The 20,429-nt window shown below is 40.5% G+C and overlaps 2 protein-coding genes across 3 annotated transcripts; both read right to left on the reverse strand.

The window, feature by feature from the left end:
- Positions 1–1,969: 1,969 nt before the first annotated feature.
- slc12a1 (solute carrier family 12 member 1) lies at positions 1,970–14,639 on the reverse strand. The gene is made up of 26 exons (XM_051135403.1): positions 14,252–14,639; positions 13,047–13,190; positions 12,890–12,965; positions 11,111–11,206; positions 10,895–11,034; positions 10,696–10,806; positions 10,507–10,618; positions 9,439–9,566; positions 9,258–9,342; positions 9,029–9,180; positions 8,750–8,857; positions 8,457–8,580; positions 8,281–8,382; positions 7,023–7,178; positions 6,789–6,888; positions 6,593–6,704; positions 6,301–6,441; positions 5,521–5,627; positions 5,364–5,446; positions 4,925–5,053; positions 3,757–3,885; positions 3,565–3,676; positions 3,387–3,473; positions 3,124–3,259; positions 2,251–2,318; positions 1,970–2,154 (listed from the first exon to the last, which is right to left on the reverse strand). Exons 1-26 carry the CDS (start codon positions 14,492–14,494, stop codon positions 2,019–2,021), a joined length of 3,117 nt encoding a protein of 1,038 aa, XP_050991360.1. The 5' UTR covers positions 14,495–14,639; the 3' UTR covers positions 1,970–2,018.
- Positions 14,640–16,233: 1,594 nt separating this feature from the next.
- ctxn2 (cortexin 2) lies at positions 16,234–19,222 on the reverse strand. 2 transcript variants are annotated; one of them, XM_051134460.1, is made up of 3 exons: positions 19,056–19,222; positions 18,629–18,776; positions 16,234–17,906 (listed from the first exon to the last, which is right to left on the reverse strand). In XM_051134460.1, exon 3 carries the CDS (start codon positions 17,835–17,837, stop codon positions 17,592–17,594), a length of 246 nt encoding a protein of 81 aa, XP_050990417.1. In that variant the 5' UTR covers positions 17,838–17,906; positions 18,629–18,776; positions 19,056–19,222; the 3' UTR covers positions 16,234–17,591. The 2 variants fall into 2 exon arrangements, with proteins under 2 accessions (XP_050990417.1, XP_050990416.1); XM_051134459.1 differs by having other exon boundaries at positions 18,629–19,222.
- Positions 19,223–20,429: the final 1,207 nt, after the last annotated feature.

Below are 20,429 nucleotides of genomic sequence, written 5' to 3' on the forward strand. Positions count from 1 at the left end.
TGAATGACATTTTCAATGCAATAAAATCACAGATTCTTTGCACTAACACATATCCAAATGGTGGGTTATTAATTTGGTGTACTTTAAGAACTCAAAATCCAACCCATGTTCATTGTACAAATTGAACAAACTTTGATGACAGTCTGAAAAATCGGTTCTAGAACTGCCCCTGGTGAGAATATACTGTGTTCTTACTTGACCCATGCTACACCCTTCCACTGAGTTTTCTGAGCCCCCATTCTGGGCCCCTTTCAACCTCTGAGCCCTATGCAGTCTTTCCTCCTTTTCAAAATACAAATATCAAGAAAGGAAATTTATGCAAATTTATATATATATATATATATATATATATATACACTACCGTTCAGAAGTTTGTGGTCAGTAAGACTTGTAATAGTCTTTAAAGAAGTCTCTTATGCTCATCAAGGCTGCATTTATTTGATTAAAAATATAGAAAAAAAAAACTGTAATTCAAAATGTTTTTACAATATAAAATAATGTTTTTTATTTTAACATACTTTAAAATAGAATTTATTCCTGTGATGAAAAGCTGAATTTTTGTCAGCTGGTACTCCAGTCTTAAGTGTCACATGATCCTTCAGTCTAATATGCAGATTTATTATTAGAATGATCAATGTTGGATAATATCAACAGTTGTGTTGCCAAATATTTTTTGGAACCTGTGATTTTTTTTCAGGATTCTTTCATGAATAACAAGTTTAAAAAGTACAGTGTTTATTCAAAATATAAATATTTTATAACAATGTAAATAATTTATTATTAACTTTTAATACACTTTTAATTATTAACTTAATACATCTTTGGTGAATAAAAGTATTAATTTCTTTAAAAAAAAAAAAAAAAAAAAAAAAAAAAAAAAAAAGAAACAATAAAAATGTACTGACCCCAAACTTTTGAACGGTAGTATATATATATACTACCATAGTGTATATATATATATATATATATATATATATTTAAAGACCTGCAGAAATAGAATTAATATGGAAAAAAATGGCTAGTAATATGATGTCCTGATTTACAGCTCAGATAATGTTCATTATCAAAAACAGTAACATCTGTTACAATTGTAACAACCTTATTTTTAAAAAAAACTTTATTATAGACAGGACAGATCAGAAAGGACAGGAAGTGATATGGGCGGCGGGAAAGGTCCCCGAGTCGGGACTCGAACACGGGAAGCCCGGAGCACGCTGCCCACAAGGCCGTCGGCGCTGAGAACCACCTTATTTTTGTATGATGAAATTATTAATAATAATTATTCACCTCAATACCATGGTATAAAAATGAACAACATGGCTTCTAGGTATTTGCATGAAGAACGGTGGTCTTAGTATAAATGCACAAACGCTATTAATCACAAAATACTGTAATTATATTCCATTACTCCTTTAATAGACTTAATACATGTCTACATAATAGCCTAATATAACACAGTTCGATATGTTCCACAATTCTGCCGCAATACCATAGTGCAGTCAGTGTTACAGTAAAAATAATCCATATTAAATGATTCTGACTATCGTTGCGCAGTGTTTCTGCTGTTTGTCAGCGCTGTTTCATCTGGTTAAATCGCCATGTCATTGTGTTCTTCATCGAATTCAAACGCTTCACTCTGGATCTCACGGCGCTGTTTCGTGATCGCGAGTAAACGCATCTGCTGTAGTAAACGCTCCGCTGCTGTGTGAACTGTGATCCGAGCTGATAAGGCCGCTTCAAACGACTAGCACATTTAATCCATAACGCTATTTTTGTCTTTCCGTCCCCAAATTTAAGACCTCTTGAAATTATAATTAAGACTTTTCTTATATTTATTAAGGTATTTAATACTTTTTATGGCTTTAAAAGTGCGTTGTTATTTAAAAGAACATTTGTTTATTAAAAAAAAAAAAAAAAACGTACATAAATTCCGGACCTTTGACTTGATGGGGTGGGTCGTTCGAACCACCCGAACCCCCCCTGGCTACGGGCCTGGTGTCAGTGTTTGTTGTGTTTGTTCAGGAGTAGAAGGTGAGCACACTCTGATGGTTTCCACGTATCAAGACGGTCGGAGGTAGATTCATTGTGAGTGCGTCCAGCCAGGCCATGTACAAATAATCAGAGACGGAGCATTTACGGGCGATGGGCAAGCTCCTGTAACACACACACACACACACACACACACACACATACGTAAGTCACATGATCACATACTGAGACACACATAAGATTAATAAGTATTTGACTTACACAACGACGAGTTTGGCTGCTCTCGAGCTCTCCTGAAGAAGCTCATTGAGACGCACTTGCAGCATCGTCTGCGGACAGTAAAGCACAGACGGTTATATAACACACTCATGTCACTGATCATTTAGTTTAGTCACTTGGGATGTGTCTTAGTACATTGCCAGAAAAACATTCAGATTATGATTTTTTTACTGTTTTTGAACAAAGTCTATTCTGCTCACCGAGGCTGCATTTATTTGATCAAAACAACTGTAAAATGTGAAATATTTTCATGATTTTAATATAGCTGTTTCCTGTGTGAATATCTGTTAAAATGTAATTTATATCTGTGATGCGCAGCTGAATTTTCAGCATCATTACTCCAGTCTTCAGTGTCACATGATCCTTCAGAAATCATTCTAATATACTGATTTGCTGCTCAGTAAACATGTTGAAAACAGTTGTGCTGCACAGTATTTTTGTGGAAGCTGTGATGCATTTTATTTTTCAGGATTCACAGATGAATAGAAAGTTTAAAAGAACAGCATTTATTTGAAAAATAAATATTTTGTAACATTAAAAATGTCTTTACTGTTACTTTTGACCAATTTCATGCATCCTTAATGAATAAAAGTATTATTATTATTGTTGTTATTTTGTTTTTAATCTTATTCCAAACTTTTTTCAGCTCTGATATTAATCAAATGTTTGTCGAGCAGCAAATCAGCATGTTAGAATGATTTCTAAAGAATCATGTAAATTATTCCAAACTTTTGACTGGCAAGGGTTTGTGGGTAAAGTTAGCCTGACTCTGGCTTTCAGAAGGACACATGCACTAATGCACGTCTCGTGTGTGATTCAGTCTCAGGACAGCCGCAGTGTCCTCTAGGATTCTACCTTCTCCTCAAAGGCGTCCAGCTCGGCATCTGTGATCTTCCAAGGATGTTCTTTCCTCAGAGCTTCAGCCTGCGTCGTCTCCTTTGAACCCTCGTGCAACCGGAACGGCTCGATCATGTCCTCGAACAGTTTCCAGCTAACACACACACACACACACACACACACACACACACACACACACACACACCGTGAGTGCATTCAGAGCACGTGGAGCGTGTCAGAGAATGAAATGAGGATTAATTGTGTGTGTTTTTCAATCTCACCTCTCTGCGCTGGGTTTGACATTGATGTCTGCGATAACTTTGATGTCGGCGCATTTGATCCTGAACTTCTTCAGGAGTTCCTGCATCCTGACAGACAAAAAACACACAGGTTACTAGTCTGTCAGCAGCTGTTTTATTAGAGGCGTCAGCGTCTGTTTCTGTGTGAATGCTGACATACTCTTCTTTGTCCTGTTCGATGCGTTCAGGCTGCCCCGCGATGAAGATCCTGAGTTTGCAGTCCTTCCATTTCTTCCGTGTGGTGAGAATATGAGGCAGGAGAAGCGTGAGACCTGCAGAACCACATGAAGAAAAATGAACATCGCACGTTAAACCTGACAGAAGAGAAGACGTCTGGAGGATTTGCGCTCACCTCCGTCATCAAACAGCCACCAAACGTCAATCGTCCCTTTGCCCTGTTTCCTCTTGAACTGGCTGCTGGCCTCCACCAGACGCTGGTTCATCTTCGCCAGATCTGATGTCTGAGGAACATCTAGAGAAACTGAAGAAGGAAAACGAAAAGCTCTCAGCTCTTCTTGACAAACAGGTGATGTTTAAGATCAAAATCCAGACTGTATTTAGCATCAGTGTGTTTGAATTGGACTGCAAAACTGATGTGAGAACTGGTGTGATCTGAAGGGTTTGAAGCACAAATTCAATGCATCTAAAAATAATTTGAACACCAAAGTCATGCCAAAAAATTGTAATTAATTGCAAAAGATATAAAAAGTTAAATCAAGAAGCATCTGCACTCAAATTATGTTTGAGCTTTTTTCAGAACTGAATTCACTTTTCTAAACCATTTTTTTTAATTGGTCTTTGGGTTCCCAAGACATTTTGAATAATGTATTTACTGATTCATATTTTGAAACCAGTTCTAAACTAAAAAGCAAAAAAATTAATAAAAAAAATTGTTTTATTTAAAAAAAAAGCATAAAAACTAAAACTAAAACCATTAAAATATTTTTTGTTGCTTGAAATTAAATCAGCTTATTTATTTTCAGTTATATTTATTTAAATAATAAATAAAGCCAATTGTTTTGACATTTTGTTGACTAATGCAAATACATTATACAGTATCTGTGACTCAAGTGTCCAAATTCATTTGTGGCCACTATATGTGCTTTATTAGACCACAGTCATTAGAGACATCAGCACAAAAGACCAACAAATTAGCGTTGAATGGGCCTCATTCATGAAACTTGTAATTTGCACATAAAACAGACCTTCCCGAAAACTCTTCTCCGGATTCACAAATACTTTGTAAACATCTGCAGAGGTTGAGTCCATTAAGATGCTCCGTCCTATCAAAAACCTTCATGTTTGTGAAAAGAAGCGGACGAGACAGTGAGTTTGGAGTTCAGGGCGCTGTGCTCCGTCAGACCAGACTATTAGATTATAACAGCTCAGACGGTTTTACAGAAGCACATTTAATAAGGTTTTATTAGAGCGCTGGAGCTCCTGCCTGATGGATGCGCTTACAGAACGTCTTCAAGAAGGATTTGTTTGATGCATATGAGAGCGAAAATGAGCGGTCGTACCTTTGCTAGTCATCTCTTTTTTGGAGGATTTCTTGGACTTGTTGAAGAACCCTTTTCCTCCTTGTGGCTGAAAGTCGCTCTCCTCCATCTCCAGCGCCTGCTGCTCCAAGAGCATGCGCTCCATTTCCTCTGACAGTCACACAACATGACATCATTTAGCATCACTTTGATGTCTCGCCAATGAATCCTCTGTAGTGAATGGGTGCCATTGGATGCCGTCCAAACAGCTGATAAAAAAAACTGACAGCACCCATTCAGTGCAGAGGATTCACTGGTGAGCAATTGATGGAATGACATGTTTCTACAAATCTAATGAAGAATCAAATTCATCCCAGTCTTGGGATGGGGATTTTCATTTTTGGCTGAACTGTTCTTTTATCTGAGCGTTAAATTGAACAACACGTCTTGTTACTCAGAGAGTTTGATGGTGGTGTTGTACCTTCCGCTCTGAGGATGTGAGAGATGTCCATCCCCTGACTGATTCTCAATATCACGCTCCCGTGCTCGAAATCAAATGCGTCGCTGCAGGGAGAACAGAACGTGTGTGAGAGAGAGACAGACGGCAGGTGGTTCAGACAGACAGTTTGAACACTCACTGTAGAATTCCCACGTAGCTTTGAACTTCCTGTGGTTTGGCGGTTTTCCAATCACACTTGAATCCCAACATCACTGTGTTTGGCTTCATCCTGCCGAGTCCTGACGCCTGTGCGAACACACACACTACAGTTGAGGAAGTGTTTACAGAAGGTTCAAACACTCACTGATGCTCCAGAAGGAAAAAACATACATGAATATCCGGGGGGTGAAAACTTTTGAACAGAATGAAGATGTGTGAATTTTTCTTATTTTGCCTAAATATCATTTTTGTTTCATTTAGTACTGCCCTCCAGAAGCTACAAAAGATACTTGCATGTTTCCCAGAAGATAAAATAAGTTTAATTTAACCTGATCTTCAAATTCAAAAGTTTTCACCCCCAGCTCTTAATGCATGTTTTTTTTCCTTGTGGAGCATCAGTGAGTGTTTGAATCTTCTGTAATAGTTGCATATGTGTCCCGTAGACTATCACTAAACACAAAAACACAGCTGTGGATCATTCAGGAACAACACAGCATTAAGAATCAAAGGAGTGTAAACTTTTGAACAGGGTCATTTTTATAAATTCAACTATTATTTTCTCTTGGACTATATGTAAACATCTTTTATGTGAAATATCTTATTCAGGTCAGTACTAAATAAAAAAAGAACATGCATTTTCTATGATCCCTCTTATTTTGCAGATTCTGAAAATGTAAAATTTTGACCTCAACTATATTTTAGCACTGTTAAGATTTCAGTCTATCTCTCTATGTATCTGTGTGTTTGCATTCTCACTGACCTGCATCAGCGCTTCTGCTCCTTTTTGCAGGTTCTCGCTGGCGACAGGCGTGTAAAAGGCTTTGCGCTTCTGCTTGTGCAGCCACTGCTGGTTCTGCTGAACGGCCGCATTCATGTCCTGCAGATTGTTATCACGCGGACCCTAAAACACACACGCCGTTGACTTTCAACTGCTTAATAAAACGTGATTTAATTACATGATTAAAATCGGCATAATCTGCCTCCAGGATCCCGTAGGAAGCCCTGATGTTTGCGTTGACAGTGATGAAGCGTGCATGAGAACATCTGCTCACCACAAACACCTCACAGGTCAGACACAGCCCATAATTCTTAGTGAACGAATGTGCCAAGTCCAGCAGCGCCGGTCTGCTTCTGGGCGATCCTGTCATCACGAGACACTTGGGTCTGCGACGGGACAGGAAGAGCAGAGAAACGGTGAGAATCTAATCTGCATTAAACACATTTAAATCTGTTTTGACCTGAGCGCACCTGAAGTTCTTGATGTGTTCGTCCACACCAGATAACGTCAGAGCGTTGTTCACGGCGTTTATGAACGTCACGGCTTGAGTGGACGAACCCCAGTTCACATCTGGAGAAGCAGGAAACATCAAGTGTCTATTCAGTCACTGCACTTCTGTTATTCATGCTTATATTTATGTTTTTATGTTATATGTCTCTCTGTTTTATCTGTTGCAGGAGCGACTCGTGTATCTGCGTTCTTACCTGGCTTCTTCACGGTAACGTAAATGTAGAGGAAGAGCTCGATGCCGTAGGTGAGCAGAGCCGCCCACCAGTTAATCACAAACATGACGGCACAGCAGAGCACGGCTCCGAACAGAGACAGCCACATGTTGTAGTACTTATACGCCGGTCTCCAACCTGCACAAACACCAGCACTTTAACACACAGGAAGTGTTTACAGAGTCTTTAGATTTTAATTAGTGGTTATAGGGTGTGTTTGTAAGTCTGTTCCAAAACCTCACGAAATGCCTACATAGACAGCATTTAAAAACAAAACTAGTTATATAATGAAATCCCTAAATGAACTGCAGCAAACCAGTAATGGTTAATAAAGATAAATGTTGACAATGACAACTACATTCAATGCCTAAAGGAAAAAAGTATGTTTTTAGTTGTATTTATTGTATTGTATCGTCATGCCAAAGTTAGATTATTAGAATTTACTTATGTGCAGCATGTGGTGTTAGCAGTGAGCGTTCAACAGTTTGAATTGAATCATTGAATATTTTAACAGATTGAATTGAATCATTGAACATTTGAATTGCTAGAACTGAGACACCGATAGTTTGAACTGTTTGAATTCAATCCTTGGGCATTTGAACTCGTCGAATTGAACCATTTAACGTTTGAACTGTCTGAAGTGAATCATTGCGTTCAAACTGTTGACTTTAGTCACTGAGCTCTGGTTAAATTTGAAGTGTTCATGTGAATGGGTGAAAAAATTGAAGATAATTCCTGTCCTTTTCAAAAAGGGTCATGTCAATTTCACCTAATTAAGATGGTCAAAGATTATTTACAGGGTAGAAGATGTACCTCTAGGTTAATTTTGTAAGGAGTTTATTTGAGAGTAAGTACCTATGAATGTTTCTTTTGTTTTGTGAATGGTTTCTTGTAAAATAAGTTAGAATTATTTTTTTGTGTGTAAAGAGGGCAAATTGGATTAATACCCGAACGCAGGTTAAACTGGTTTATTCTTGTTTGGTTTGTTGTTGTCTTTGGCTCAAAAGGGTTCACAAGGTTTTTTTTTTTAATCCATGAGAATCCTATGTAGAACTGCCTTTAGAGTATATATATATTTTTTTTTCACTTATAAGTAATTTAGCATCAATTGAAAGGGTCACACATGTCTCAATTTGATAATGTTTAGATATCTGTACTAGATTATTTTTTTGCAGTGTTTGTAGGCAGCTATCTGGGTTCTGGAACAGATTGTGTGTGTGTGTAAAAGTCGAGACAGGACCTGGGGATTTGGCGTATGATGCGTGGAAGCAGGAAAAATTGATGAGGGCGTATGAGGCCAGGAAGAAGTTGGAGATGATGGGAGCGATGGTGTTGAGCTCAGCTGAGACACAAACAACCGCTGTTACTTGATCACATCTGTTACAATGAGTCATTTAATCACTCTTATATATTTACCGATGAGGATGAACGCTACGGCGATGAAGAAGGTCAGGACGTATCCTCGGATCGGCTCTTTGTTTTTCCCGTGACCTTTGGCGAAGAACTTGAGGGCTGTGTAGATGTTGTCCTTGCATAGAGCCTGTGGACAGATTCGTTTTAAAATCAGTGTTGTGCAACCAAAAACTGGACTTTTAAGAGCTTCTTTACAATGTACTCTGGTCTTTTATTATATTTTAAGATTGTCCTATAAAGGTTTTTAGCTGATCCAGTATTTATTGGTTTTAAATGGTGTGCATGTGAACTCTGACCTGGAAGACTTTGGGCGCGCTCACTAGAGACGCAAGAGCTGAAGAAAGCGTGGCTGAAAACGTTCCTGCCGTGATGAGCGGTCCAAACCCAGACACTAGAGTCATTACCTGAACATAAACACACAAGAGCCATCGTTTGGGAAAGTTACTTTTAAAGTAATGCATTACAATGTTGCGTCACTTAGATACTTTTTATGGAAAGTAACATGTAGTGTTGCTTTTGTTACTTTTATGTTACATTACTATTTTACACAGGTCACGTATGTTCATGACTCCCACCTGGAAGTTGTTCATGAGGCCGTAGTTGCATTTGGTGGTTTGGCAGATTGAGAAGTCGTAGCCCAGATCACAGGCTGAAGAGAAGTTGCAGCTCGAACCCGGTACAATAGTGTCGTTGCGGTTCCCCGTCGCGTCTCGAACGACCGTCACAGCTGCAGAGAATCAGCACATTCGTTCTGTTAGACATCCATACTGAGAGACTCATTTCAAGTGTGCGTTCAGGACTCACAGACAATCAGCGCGATGCCCAGGTACGTTATTCCTGTGATGAAGATGGCCAGCAGCGTTCCTTTGGGAAGAGCTGCCTGAGGGTCCTGAAAAATCAGAAGTGTTGGTGTGTGAAAATATTGAACCAGCATCTGTTTGCACAGTCATTTCAGATTAGAAATGTGCCAGACTCTCGCTCTTACTTTCAGATCTCCAGAGATATTGGCTCCAGCCAGAATCCCAGTGGCTGCTGGGAAGAAGATGGCAAAAACAGAGAAGAACGTTTCTCCATCCCGGAAGTCAGGTAGAAAGTTTTCCTCTGCGATCGATTCTGTTTTAAACACAGAGGAGATGTATTTGACAAGGTTCATGGATGACACAGGATTTCTGCCTGCTTTATTTTCCTTTATTCGGTTTGTGTGTCATTTTTAGGACTTAATACACTCCTAAAAATAAAGGTTCTCTATTGGCATTGATGGTTCCATGAAGAACCTAGAACATCCATGGAATCTTTCAAATGCAGAAAAGGTTCTTTATGGTCAAAAAGGTTCTTTAGATATTTAAAATGTTCTTTAAAATGGTTCTTTTAAGAACTGTTCACTGAAAAATGGTTCTTCTGTGGCATCACTGCAAAAACACCCTTTTGGAAACTTTATTTTTAAGAGTGTACTGATACTTAATTCATGACCATCCGCTAGTATTCTTCAGTTATCACCGTAATATTTTAATAGGCTGCCTCAAATAAAAAAATATATCTAATTTTATCTAAATTTAGATTTTTTTTCTTTTATTGTTATGTAAACAGATATACTAATTCAAGGTGACAAATCAAAAACATAAAAGTTTTTTTCTTTTTAGTAAAAAAAAAATCAAGCATTCAGTGTCATCCTTTTTTTTCTAAAATGTATTTTCTTTAAAAAAAATCTCTGTTTTAAACTAAAAACACAAAACATTTTATACGTTTTGGCCATTTAGTTACACAATAATGACATTTTGGAGTCGTAAACGTTTTTGAAAATGGGTTTCAAAGTGCAATTGTTTTTAAAGTGATACCGTTATTGTCGTTTATTTGTATAAATGTGATTTCGTGAAAACGTTGTCTACCTATATGAAGTGACATTACCAATTACTGACTGGGAATGCAGAACTCAGTACATAATTTTGAGAGTCAGACATTGAAAAGCACCAATCAAAATATGAAGGGACATTCATGGTCTTTAAATTTCAGGCACAAATAGCAGTGTTTCTCGGGTGATGTTCCTCTGTCTCACCTCGATAGTTAAAGAAGCCTTTGGAACGCTTGTCTTCTGTGGAGGGAATCACTGTTCCCACAAATACATTGGCAATGGCCACCAGCAGGATCACTAGCAGAGCCACCTGAGCCTATAGAGAGAGAGAGAAGGTTCTCAATCTGCTTAGTCATGCCTAAAAACTCAAACCCAGCATGCTCCTGGTCTTACCTTGGCCTCCCACTCCATTCCCGCCACAGTGATGCCCATCAGCAGAACCACTGTTATACAGCCGATGATCCTGATGTCATTCACTGGATCTATTATAAGGGCATCATTTTCCTGTAAAAAAAGAGACATGTTTGATTTTCAACACCATCTTAGACCACTTAAATTTCCAGGCTGGTTTTATTATTTTTAAGATTTGTACCTTGAGTAGCTCCACCACCGTTTCAGAAAACCCCACGACATACATGGCCACGGCCACAGCGTTGGCAAACGCAAAGATCAGACCGATGGAGCCGCCAAATTCAGGTCCCAAACTGCGGGAAATGAGATAATACGCCCCACCTAGAGCACAAACACACTTCCATGAGCTCAGGGTGAAGACTCGATTCTGCTGCTACTCAGTTCAAGTGTGCTTTACCTCCTCGTACCACACCGTTGGTGCATATAGCTGACATGGACAGACAGGTGACGCTGGTCACCACCACACTCAATATCACAACCACTATCCCCAAACCTGAAACACACAGATACTTCATCAGGTAATGAAATAATCTTTGATTTAATATGAACCTAAATACATCAGACCCATTTGCATAATTTTAATCTGTTTGCGTTACATTTCCCAGGTCAGGCGGGTTTGGAACGGCATGATGGTGAGTGATTTTTGGCTGAGATATTCTTATTTTAGTATTTAATCTAACTTTTTTAGCAGAATATAAACATACATTCGGTGTGAAATGCTCAGTATATGAACACACTCAGCCCAGTGTGCTTCGGTTACTGTGTTTGCTCAGCGCTATAACGAGATCGTTGAGGAATAAAAGCGCTTATCGCCTGCAGTCACTCTCACCTCATAAAATACGTAACGGCAGTGGGTTTCTGATGGGCTGTAATGTGTTTCGCCTGCAGCTCGAGGTGTCTGACTGGAACTGAGCTTCTCTGGAACTTTCTTAGAAACTCAAACTTCTGACACGCCATTAGTTACGCGCCATAAACATCAGCAGTGACCTTCAGCGCGTTCCACACCGCCGCTGACCAAACACGACGAGACTTAAACCTCCTCAGATGTTTCTCCTGAGAACCAGATCCCAGTAATCTCACATGTGAGCTTCAGAAACGGTTTCTGTGGGTCTTAAAAAAGCTTACTTCGCCCTTCAACAGATTTAAGACCTAAAAAGCTTTTAAATCGGAGCAGAAAGACTCGTTTTTTACAGTTGTGGCATTGAATGTTGCATGCACTGCAAAAAATGAGCATCTTTCTCAGTATTTCTGTTTGTTTTCTAATAAAAAAATTACTTTTAATTAACATTTATTGGAATGCAAAATAAACATATGAAGTCTTATTTTCTGAGAAATTGGAACAAAACTGTGCTGAAAACAAGAACAGTTATGTAATATCTTGAATTAAGATGATATTTTCTTTGGCAGATATTTGTGCTTTTTTGTCCGGTAATTTTTGCATCTTAATTTAAGAATTTTTAGACATCAAAAAACAAGACTAAAATAATGAGGAAGAACAGCACCAACGTCTGGAATCAGAAATATAAACTCCCAAGAATTCTCAGACTAAATGTTTTTAAAGTCAATGTTTGTAGTGTTTTCCTGTGAAAAACTCAAAGTTTTCAGGCCTTCTGGGTGTTTTCTTGATGTCTAGTGTGAAAAGAGTCCCTTGAGTCTCTAAGCTGCTCTTCACATTCATGTTTTAGTTTCATACACACTCTGTGTGTCAATATCTGACTCATTTGTGTCTCTTTCTATTTGTTCTCAGGAATTTCAGAAACATTGATGCTTCAGTCTTCAAAGAGAACTCTATGAAGTCTCCAGATGTCTGAAAGTGCATCTCTGAGTATAAATCTTCCTCTCTCTTAAAAATGAAGGTTCTTTATTGGCATTGATGGTTCAATATCCATTGAACCTTATAACTTTCTTTATAGTGGGAAGAGGTAAAATGTTCTTCACACTAAAAAAAATGTTTCTCTAAAGAACTGAACACCAAAAATTGATTCTGCTCTGGCACTGCTGAAAAAAAGGGCTTTATTTTTATGAGGAGCTTTATTTTTGGGTTTGTGTGGGCTGAGCTGAGATCAGATTGTGTGTGCGCACAAATGGAGAATTCAGTTTTCTGTGCTGAATATAAATGAGCACCTGCTGTGTGTTCAGCGAAGGTTTATGAAGGTCGCAAAGATGAACTTCTCACCTATTCCTGCTTGTCCGAATACCCACGACAGCCGTATGAACAGCATGACACCCCAGATATTCAGCATGCATCTCACCTGCAAACGCAACCACACAATCAGACTCCATCAGAGCGCTTATAAAGTGAGTTATAAAAGTGCTAAAGTCAAATAACTCACCAGAACTCCTTTGATCCAACCAAATTTCACCACACCTCCGGCTTCGCTTTCTTCCAACGGGGTGACGGACTCCACATCGCCCAGGGTCGAGGTATCCGCTCCTTCTCTCTCCTCACCCGGACTGGGAATAGTAAGGCCTCCATTCTGATGAAAAATAGGGAAGTTGAAATTAAACCCTTTTGGGTAGTAAACAAACTAATCTAAAATTGTGCATAATCATCTTTTATAATCATTATATAAGCAGCTTTTATGTATGCGGGAAAAAACAAAACTATAGATTGTGGCCACAAATTAATAACTTGTTTTCACGATTTGTTAATTTGTGGCCAAAATCGAAAAACGCTCCTTCATCTGATTTAAATCATTGCAACAATATATTACTTTGTTCCCTAACTGTATTAACTGATTTACTGTGAGAGAACAAATCAGTAAATCTTGGCCACAAATTAAATAAAATGAGGGAATGAACATAGGCAATTGAAATAGTTAAAAACTAATTTTCTTTTATGCAAATACATACATTTTGATGTTGGACAAGTCAGTGGACAAGTTATGCAATTTATTAATTATCTCATATGCAGAATGCATAATATTTCTGTGCTCTTGTGCCTTGTAGGAGTGATTCACACAGACGCTCTGACTGTGACTCAAAAGACAAATGTATTTGATGCCCAGAGAAGATCATTTTAAAGGGTGACTTGGCAGTTTTTGTTTTCGTTGTTTTTTTCTTGTAATAGAAAATTTGAACAAATGGATTAGGAGCATTCTGCAAATAACTTTCTCCGACGTCAGGACCGTGTGCACACGTGCTTTCTGGATCAGCGCAAACTTTTCAGCCCTTGTTTGCATTAATTACCCCGTTTATGGTCGGCGGATCAATGCATTAGACACAGAAGATCGTTACTCATAAACCAAGTGCTGCTCTCTGGCTTTCTCATTAGGTTGGTTATTGATCTCTGTCTGCGTCAGGTCACCGCCGGGCCACCGTACCGACACCCGCTTCTGCAAATTAGCCTAAAATCAGCTCAGCAAACTGCTGTGGTCTAAACCCTGAGTCATGAATCGTGATTTACGTCAAGTAAATATCACACGTGTTGCGATGCATGGGAAGAACGGATCGCCTAAGTAAGTACTTTCTGATTTATTCCACAATTTAAAAGTGTCTTGTGTCTGACTATATATTGTTAATTTCAGGTGTGACTCACCTTCTGGAAAACATCATGCAGGTCTTGTAGGGAAGGTCTGATGGCTCTCTGTCCGCTGATGCTCGCCGCGTTACGATAAAAGTTGACGTTCGGCACCCGGTCCAAAGTGTCGTGCCCAAAAGCACTAACCACAGACAGCCGCGCGCCTCGCCGTTCCCCGTTACCAAACCCGTTTCCGCAGAAAGACGTCTCCTCGTATTGTGGAGGGTCGTCTTTAGATTTCTGAAATCCTGGATTCTCCATCAGGAGGTTTTTGTGGGTTTGGAGAGTCAATTAAGTCAAAAAGTAGAATAAATTAAGCTCTTCTGAGCTTCCAGATTAGGTCTCTTTGTTTGGGCCACAAGTGGATCAGATGCTTGAGAATCAGACCACTGTGTTTGGCTGATGTGTTTATGTATCACTTTATATAGCTGCTGCACTGGTGGAAGCTCATTGGTCCATCCTGTTGATGCTCCTAGTGGAGGTAAAAATGTTCTCGCTCCATCAAAGGTGACGCTGTTGAAGTGCTTAAAAATTAACAGCATATAAAGACCCTGAGAGGTTGGATACTGGAGATGCTTTGAGTTTGGCCTCATTTTATGAGTTTTGATTGTCATGCCTAAGTGGAAATTGATGTGGATGCTTTTATATTTGTCACATTGCTTTGTCGCATTAAACCGAGTGTCTAAAAAGCGAGTGTTCAGATGGACGAGATTTCAGTTTATCGAAACGGAAAATCATACAAACAGAGTCCCGTGCCAATTGTATAGTATTTTCTGGTTGCGCAGATTCATTTGACACAGTAAAAAACAGGGAATCCGCAAACCAAGCAAGTCCAAAGTTCTTTTATAACATCGAACGGACATGAAAAATATCAAGATTCTTGTAAAGATTCTACGGTGTTCTCTTTATGATGTAGGCATGTGGCGCGGGAGGTGTGATACCTGGTCATGTGAAGTGTTTCTCTGTTGATTGGGTTAATGTAAAGCCAGCAATAATGGGAACTTGCTCTGGGCGCTTCTGACACATTACTAAAATACTTCCTTATTACCCATAACTCTTAAGTTGTATAATGTTTTCACACACCGGTGAAAACCGAGCCGACCTTGGGAAGGTCTCGCTCCAGCGCGGTTAATAGGAAAGGTCATCGAACGAGCGGTAGGTGATGTTGTTCTCCGTCTCTCCTCTGATTGGCTGGAAGGGATACGGGCGTGGTCGTTTGACCTTTGACCTTGAGCTGATACGCTGATTCTAGATACGCTGGATGTGATTTCAGGCTGATTATGTGATGTAAATCAGGTTTGACTCCCTCACAGTCGACATCAATTGAGTGTTTTGCTTTTCTGCCCTTCACGAATCCCCCGGCGCGCCTCTGGTAAAAAGACATAATGTTATCAGTGAGGTTCGTGCTGGGACGCAGCGCTCCATCTGTGTGTGTGTGTGCGGCCAAAGGACTGTCTGGAAGCAGTTACCCATCAATATGATTATAAGCAGCCATCGCTATGGTTACAGACGCAACCAATGGTCAATTTCCATGGTCACTATGGTTACAGACCGTCTTATTCAGGCTGATGCGTCTTGACTGAGTCCAGACTAAATCCAGCAGCACGCGTAGTCCGGTTTACTGCGATAGACTCTGTGAGGCGACACGTAAGCGCTGCTGTTTTCTGAGAAAGAGCCACAATGTACTGATAGATGTTTGCTTTACAGACCATATAAAAGAGCATTTACAATCATTTTACTTGCATATTAAAATGCATTTCTGTGTGCAATCGGAAAAAATAGGAGGGGTGTGTGTGCAGATCAGAATGTGAGATTGCGGTGGATTTTGCAGTGTTTGCAAAAGTGGATTTTAGGGGGTTTACAGCCCTTTTCCGGAGCATCGCCACCTATCCCAAAGGTAATGCATCGTCCCTAGCTAGTTGCTGTAACCTTTATTTGAAATGTTAATCAGAATGAAATGACTGTGTGAACTGCGCAGTAATGCATCACTGCTCAACAATGAATGCATTCATAATGTGCGCTGATTAATTATTTACAGTAAGACGTGCAGCCTGAATTTACAAAGAAAATAGAATGATTTTTTTATGTTTTAGGAAAGAAACGGGCAGAACGAGGAAAAGGTCCAGAACTGTTTTATTCCAGCAGATGAACACAGACCATCGCGGCGAGGGACGTTCTGTCCTCCTCGGCGTGAGAGAAACACAAAGAACAGTGGTCTTCAACAGTGGTCCTCACGCACACAGACGCACACAAACACAGATCGTCCTGTGAGAGATACGCTACCGCTGCTAAATGAAGGCACAGAAATCCAGTAAGGCAGATTCACAGCACTAGAACACTGGAGATGAGCTACGCTTTCATTGGTGCATCACTCGCATCCAGCTCGCAAATTTCTGCTGTTGTCATGGTGACACACCCTTCCTCTGTCACACACACAAACAAACATGGAGGTGGCAGGATGTGTCACAATTTCAGACGTGACATTCAAGAATCTTCACTCGCAATGTCCTGTAGAGTCTCTGCGGTTTGTGTGCAGATGTTTCGTAGGCAGTAAGTGAAGAGAAACTGATTGCTAGTACTTGCTAGAAAAACACACACGGGTCTACAGAGATGTTTGCACAGCTTTTCAAAAACAGCAGGTTATTGTAGTGTTCGACTGGCATCGGAGACCCAGATCACGGTAAACAGGAGAGTTAGGCCAGAAAGGTACTCGACGCAAGTATGCAAATGCTTGGCCGGCGCATCGCGAGCATGCGGTCCTTTATAACGGGGTGGAAGCGTGAATGAAAGGGCGAAGGTACCCTGTTTACATCCTAGCATTGTCTTGCACATGTGCCATCTTGTTTTATTTGAGTTCAAGTCTTTCTTTGCTCTTCCCTGAGATGCCCAGTGGCTAAATGGTGCGACATCATTTTCCAAAATCCAAGAGTGATGTCGTAACAGCAGGCCATGCGTCACAGTGTGTCGTTTGGATGAATTCTCTTTGGGGGCGTTCGCACAGGACGCGTTCTCGTGAGCTATCGCTGCTATGTAGAGTCGCAAAGGGGTGAAAAATTCTGGAAACTTACCAAAAGTGTCCAAAAATAAAGTTTCTGAAAATTTCCACCCCTTTGCACCCCTGTCAAAATGTGCATGCATCATGCATCAAGTCTTTGGCCATTGCATCATCAAACATTACCTATTTCTACGAAGGTGTGTCAGGTTAAAAAAAAACAGTCTGGCGTTAAAACGTTTTGCATTTCGAAACCTCGTTCCAGAACGCGTCCCGTGTGCACGCCCCCATATGGTGCAAAAGGCTTTATATGATTTACGGGGCTCTAGAATGAAGCCATGGATTGGGGGTTTGGTGTCTCTGGCCTCAGGTAAGAGCGTATTCAAACGTCCCCTTTTCTAGGCCCTCCAGTCCGTCGCCCCAGCTGGATGATGGCATGCTACTGTAGGGGTCCAGCAGGATCCGGAAACACCTGACGATCAACAGGCCGAGAAACACCAGCAACATCCCTACGAACGCGAATGCCGTCTTCTGCTCCAGACTCAGAGAATAGGCCATGATGTCACTCCCGCTCATGGCCGTTAGGCTGTGGTTATAGTGAACGCTACACATGTTCCAAGACGAGCCCCGTCATCCTGCACGCGTCGGTTAGGGTGGCGATCAGCACGGATAGATGGACGCCTGTGAAGGTAGAAGATGGTTAGAATTAATTATGCAATCAGCTCTGTGGAGCATGCAAACTTGCCTAAAGTGTTTCATCGGTGATGTGCATGAAAATACGGCCAGTGTTATGCAACAGACAGGCTGGGTGTGAAAGCAGGACATGGTGAATGAATGGATGCGAATCACAGGACTATTTCTGAAAAGTTCTAACGATAGTGGTGCATCACGGCGAGTCATTAATGCAAATGCACCCGCTTATATCTTAAGTAAACAGGTAGATATGTGCATTATGCTTTGCAGTGTGCTGCAGCCCTTGACTCTCATGCTCTATTAGTAACCAACAGCATGCACCGTCTAATCGCAGGTGATAAGATTTCTCAGCAGCACAGAGTTGCAGCACTCCCTGCTGCAACAATAAAACGAAGACAAATGCACTCCCTCAGAAACGAGCAGAATGCGGTGCAGCAAACATTTGTACTTGAGGAATCTTGCAGAGTCAGAGATTACAGCACACGGGCGACATCTTTAATCCGAGCGGCCACTCGAGTCAGCACATGCAGCGCACGACACCGGGACCTGTTGCATTCCAGCTGCGACTCGACCGATGGCGCTCGCTGTCGTGTGTCGTTCGCATGGGTGCTGCATGCAGCACGAAACTGTTTCAGAGGAGGTGGGTGTGGATGAGCAGCAGGTGGCTGAAGAACGGCATGCATCGGAGCTGAAACCAAAACGCATCTCACCTTCATTTCGGCCTCATTCTGTCAGACCTGTTGTGGGCGGTCAGTCCGTTATTCCTGCGGCTGCCGTCGTACCCCTCATCACTGCAGAAGAGCGTGTCGAGCCCTGCGCACAGCCAGCAGGAGTTCCACAGGCTCGGCTTGACTGCTCCTGAAAAAAAAGAGGCTGATGGGGGGAGTGAGAGGCAGCGGCGCAGACACGCTCAGAGTCAGAAATCTGCGACTGGAATGCTCTCGCAGCCCTGCTGTCGCCTGCGCTTCCTGAGCGCGCAGCTGCTCTGTGTGTCCCTGCAAACACACCGTCTCCCTCTCTCCCTCTCTCCCTCTCTCTCTGCCTGTCTCTCTCTCCCTCAGCTTGGCAACCACTTGTTAGTCTCAGCTGGTTTGACTCTGAAATGCTGTTTTTTTTATTTTTTTCCCCTGCACACACCTGTTCTTGTTTATTTGGCCGGTCTGCGACCACTCCCCCTGAAATGTGATGTTCCCAGGAGGCTGTTCTGCCTCGAGACGTTGCTGTCTGTTAGGTGAGCTGGTGCAGCGGCCACTTCGGTGTGTCGGTTTCATCAGCATGTAACTCAATTAGACCTTGTGCTTAAAGCATCATTAGATGCTCCAGGATAAATGATGCGGCTCAGCGTGCTTTTAAAGGCACAGTGATGCCTTTAACCCAACATGCCACCAATTCACCATGATTTTTTACACTATGATGAATGTGTGAGTGCAGCGCTAGGGTGTAGTGGGTGTTGTCCAGTGCTGGGTTGTAACTGATTACATGTAATCTGGATTACGTAATCAGATTCAAAAATAAAGTACTTCGATTATATAACATTTTAAAAAGCTCATAACCGGAATACAGTTACTTTTTTTATAGATGACATGATTGCATATTACTCAATGGCAGTAAGTTTTTTATAATGTGATTACCCTAATTCTTCGTTTTCCTTTCTAAAATCCTACTGTTTTTACACATTTGGAAAGTCTTCCAGCTTTTCATCTAGTCACAGTTTGGGAAGCCCTGGCATAATCTAATGTTTAAAGGGGTCATGACCAGTGTTGGGGAAAGTTACTTTTAAAAGTAATGCATTACAATATTGCGTTACTCCCTAAAAAAGTAACTAATTATACTACTTTAGTTAATTTTATGTAACGCGAGTTACGTAATATTATTACTTTTTCCAAGTAACTAGTAAAGTAACTCATTACTTTTAAATTGACAAAAATATCTTACTTTTACTTTTCCCCTCATTTATTGATTAAAATCTCTCCTGTCCCCATGTTGAGAGAGATCGGGAGTAAGATGTTAGTTCTAGAATAAATGTGAACATGCATTAATTCATCTCACTCACAAAAAACAGATTTAGTATTCGTCAAAATGAATTAAAACAGTGAAATTCAACTCAGAATATGACGCAAACCTGCAATAATTAAATATGTTAAGTAATACAAATATCCTTTATGCATTTCATCCCATTTTATTAACTGATGTCTTTGCTGCCAACCTTCGATGAGCCAATTCAACCATACTAATAAGCAAAAATTACTCAAGATAATCTAACATTTGTTTTCTTTTTTTTTTTTATTGCTGAAGAGTTGACATTTTTCTTCTGTGTTCTACTGTACAGACGTGAATTTACTTTTCCTTCAGCCTGAGGCTTTTGGTGTGAAAAGGCTCTCACATTTGCCAAAAATAGAACTTCTTATATAAAAACGAACAAGCAAGCCCTGCCCAGATTTAAAAAGTAATGCAAAGGTAAAGTAACACATTACTTTCCACAAAAAGTAACTAAGTAACATAATTAGGGAG

The sequence above is a fragment of the Labeo rohita genome, chromosome 18, assembly GCF_022985175.1.
Source record: "Labeo rohita strain BAU-BD-2019 chromosome 18, IGBB_LRoh.1.0, whole genome shotgun sequence".
Lineage (NCBI taxonomy): Eukaryota > Metazoa > Chordata > Actinopteri > Cypriniformes > Cyprinidae > Labeo > Labeo rohita.

What these genes read in the sequence shown, in the direction of transcription:
- ctxn2 (XM_051134460.1), bottom strand. Translation starts at nt 17,837, where the DNA reads ATGTGTAGCGTTCACTATAACCACAGCCTAACGGCCATGAGCGGGAGT.
- slc12a1 (XM_051135403.1), bottom strand. Translation starts at nt 14,494, where the DNA reads ATGGAGAATCCAGGATTTCAGAAATCTAAAGACGACCCTCCACAATAC. An exon ending in GAGCAGAAGCGCTGATGCAG is followed by an intron (nt 5,628 to 6,300) that starts GTCAGTGAGAAT and finishes GTGTTCGCACAG; the next exon opens with GCGTCAGGACTCGGCAGGAT. An exon ending in GTCAAACCCAGCGCAGAGAG is followed by an intron (nt 3,260 to 3,386) that starts GTGAGATTGAAA and finishes TGTGTGTGTTAG; the next exon opens with CTGGAAACTGTTCGAGGACA.